This window comes from Hevea brasiliensis, chromosome 13, assembly GCF_030052815.1.
Source record: "Hevea brasiliensis isolate MT/VB/25A 57/8 chromosome 13, ASM3005281v1, whole genome shotgun sequence".
Classification (NCBI taxonomy): Eukaryota; Viridiplantae; Streptophyta; class Magnoliopsida; order Malpighiales; family Euphorbiaceae; genus Hevea; species Hevea brasiliensis.
In genome coordinates this window covers 52,084,095-52,085,989 of record NC_079505.1, presented here as the reverse complement: position 1 = coordinate 52,085,989, position 1,895 = coordinate 52,084,095, and the positions used below count along the sequence as shown (strand labels likewise).

At 35.2% G+C, this 1,895-nt stretch overlaps 1 protein-coding gene across 1 annotated transcript; it reads left to right on the top strand.

Annotated features, from left to right (window-relative positions):
- The first annotated feature begins 266 nt into the window (after positions 1-266).
- On the top strand, positions 267-1,004 carry LOC131172136 (uncharacterized). The gene is made up of 2 exons (XM_058133092.1): positions 267-369; positions 526-1,004. The coding sequence occupies exons 1-2, from the start codon at positions 267-269 to the stop codon at positions 1,002-1,004; spliced, it is 582 nt and encodes a 193-aa protein (XP_057989075.1).
- Positions 1,005-1,895: the final 891 nt, after the last annotated feature.

Below are 1,895 nucleotides of genomic sequence, written 5' to 3'. Positions count from 1 at the left end.
ACAGAACCAACAAATTAGTAGACAACATGGCTATAGATTGGCACCACCTGGCTATAGAAAGTTTTTTAACGGCTCAACAATAACAAAGTGAGATGATTAAACAACTTACTTCTAGAGTGGAGCAATTAGCTACTCATAACAAAATACTTGAGAATCAAATTGCTTAGCAAGCTAGTTCTTCTAGCAAGGCCATTGGTAAACTACCTAATCAACTTGAGATAAACCCAAAGGAGTAGTGCAAGGCAATCATTTTGAAGAGGAAAAAAATGATAGAAAACCAAAAAGTAAAAGACAAGCAAGAACAAACATTTGAAACTTCTGGTGAAAACAACACTCAAACAAAGGGAGAAGAAACACCTGCTGATAAGGGTATTAAGAAGAAAGAGGAAAAGAAAGAATTGTCCAAGCCTTATCAACCACAATTACTTTTTCCTTAGAGATTCCAAAAAGATAAAGTGGATGAGCAGTTTGGGAAGTTTCTTAAAGTTTTGTAAAAACTCTATATCAACATTCTTTTCATTGAAGCTCTATCTCAAATGCAATCCTATGCTAAATTTTTAAAGGAGATTTTATCTAATAAAAGGAAGCTTGATGACTATGAAATCGTAGCTCTCACTGAAGAGTGTAGTGCACTACGACAGAACAAACTACCCCTAAAATTGAATGATTTTGGAAACTTTTCTGTTCATTGTCTGAAAGGCAACATGTCCATTGACAAAGCCCTTTGTGATTTGGAAGCAAGTGTCAGTCTTATACCACTCTCCATCTATCAGAAGCTTAATGTTGGAGAATTAAAGCTAACTACTATCTCCTTGCAACTAGCAGATAGAATTATTAAATATCTCATTGGAATACTAGAGACCATTCCAATCAAGGTAGGTAAAATTTTCATACCTATCGATTTTGTTATCCTGGAGATGGAAGAAGATGTTTCGATTCTCATAATCTTGGGAAAACCTTTCTTAGAAACTGCCAGAGCCATTATAGATGTCAAAAATGGGTGATTAACTCTCAAAGTGGGAGAAGGTGCAATGGGGCTTAACTTTTTCTAAGCTATAAAGATGAAACGAGACATGGATAGATGTTTAAGGGTGGATGTTATTAATGAATTGGTAGAGGAAGAATTCAAAAAGAAATATTCAGAAAATCCTTTAAAAGGCTGTATTATGCATAGCAACACCATTAAAGATGAGAATGAAGAATTTACAACTTGTGCACAAATACTGGAGGGCCAGTCCGCCACTACCATCAGCCCAAGCATTACAAATCCAGGAGCTAAAGCAAATTTCAACTACATTAGCCCTAACTAGCAAAGAACAAGTACCTCAGGCAGAATTGAAACCTCTTCCTTCCACTCTCAGGTATGCATTTCTTGGTCCAAACTCTACTTTTCCTGTAATCATTAATGCTTAGCTTAACTGAACTAGAAGAAGAGAAATTATTAAGGGAACTTAAGATCCATAGAAAGATCATAGGGTACAACATTGATGACCTAACAGGGATTAGCCCCTCCATTTGTATACATAGAATAGTCATGGAAAAGAATAGTAAACCCATAATTGAGCACCGAAGGAGACTCAACAATAGCATGAATGAAGTAGTAAAGAAAGAAATTCTGAAACCATTTGATGAGGAGTAATATATCCTATTTCTGATTGTAAATGGGCAAGTCTAGTACATGTGGTACCTAAAAAGGTTGGGTTAACTATAATAAAGAATGAAAATAACGAGTTAATTCTTACTAGGATAGTCATTAGATGGCATATGTGCATTAACTATAAAAAAAACTAAATAGTGCCACCCGAAAAGATCACTTCCCTTTTCCCTTCATTGATCAAATTCTTGAAAGTCTAGCTAAGCATTCATATTTCTATTACCTAGATGGGTAATCAGGA

Coding starts and splice junctions, on each gene's coding strand:
- LOC131172136 (XM_058133092.1), top strand. CDS start 267: ATGATAGAAAACCAAAAAGTAAAAGACAAGCAAGAACAAACATTTGAA. Junction 370..525: donor AGAAACACCTGCTGATAAGG/GTATTAAGAAGA, acceptor TTTTCATTGAAG/CTCTATCTCAAATGCAATCC.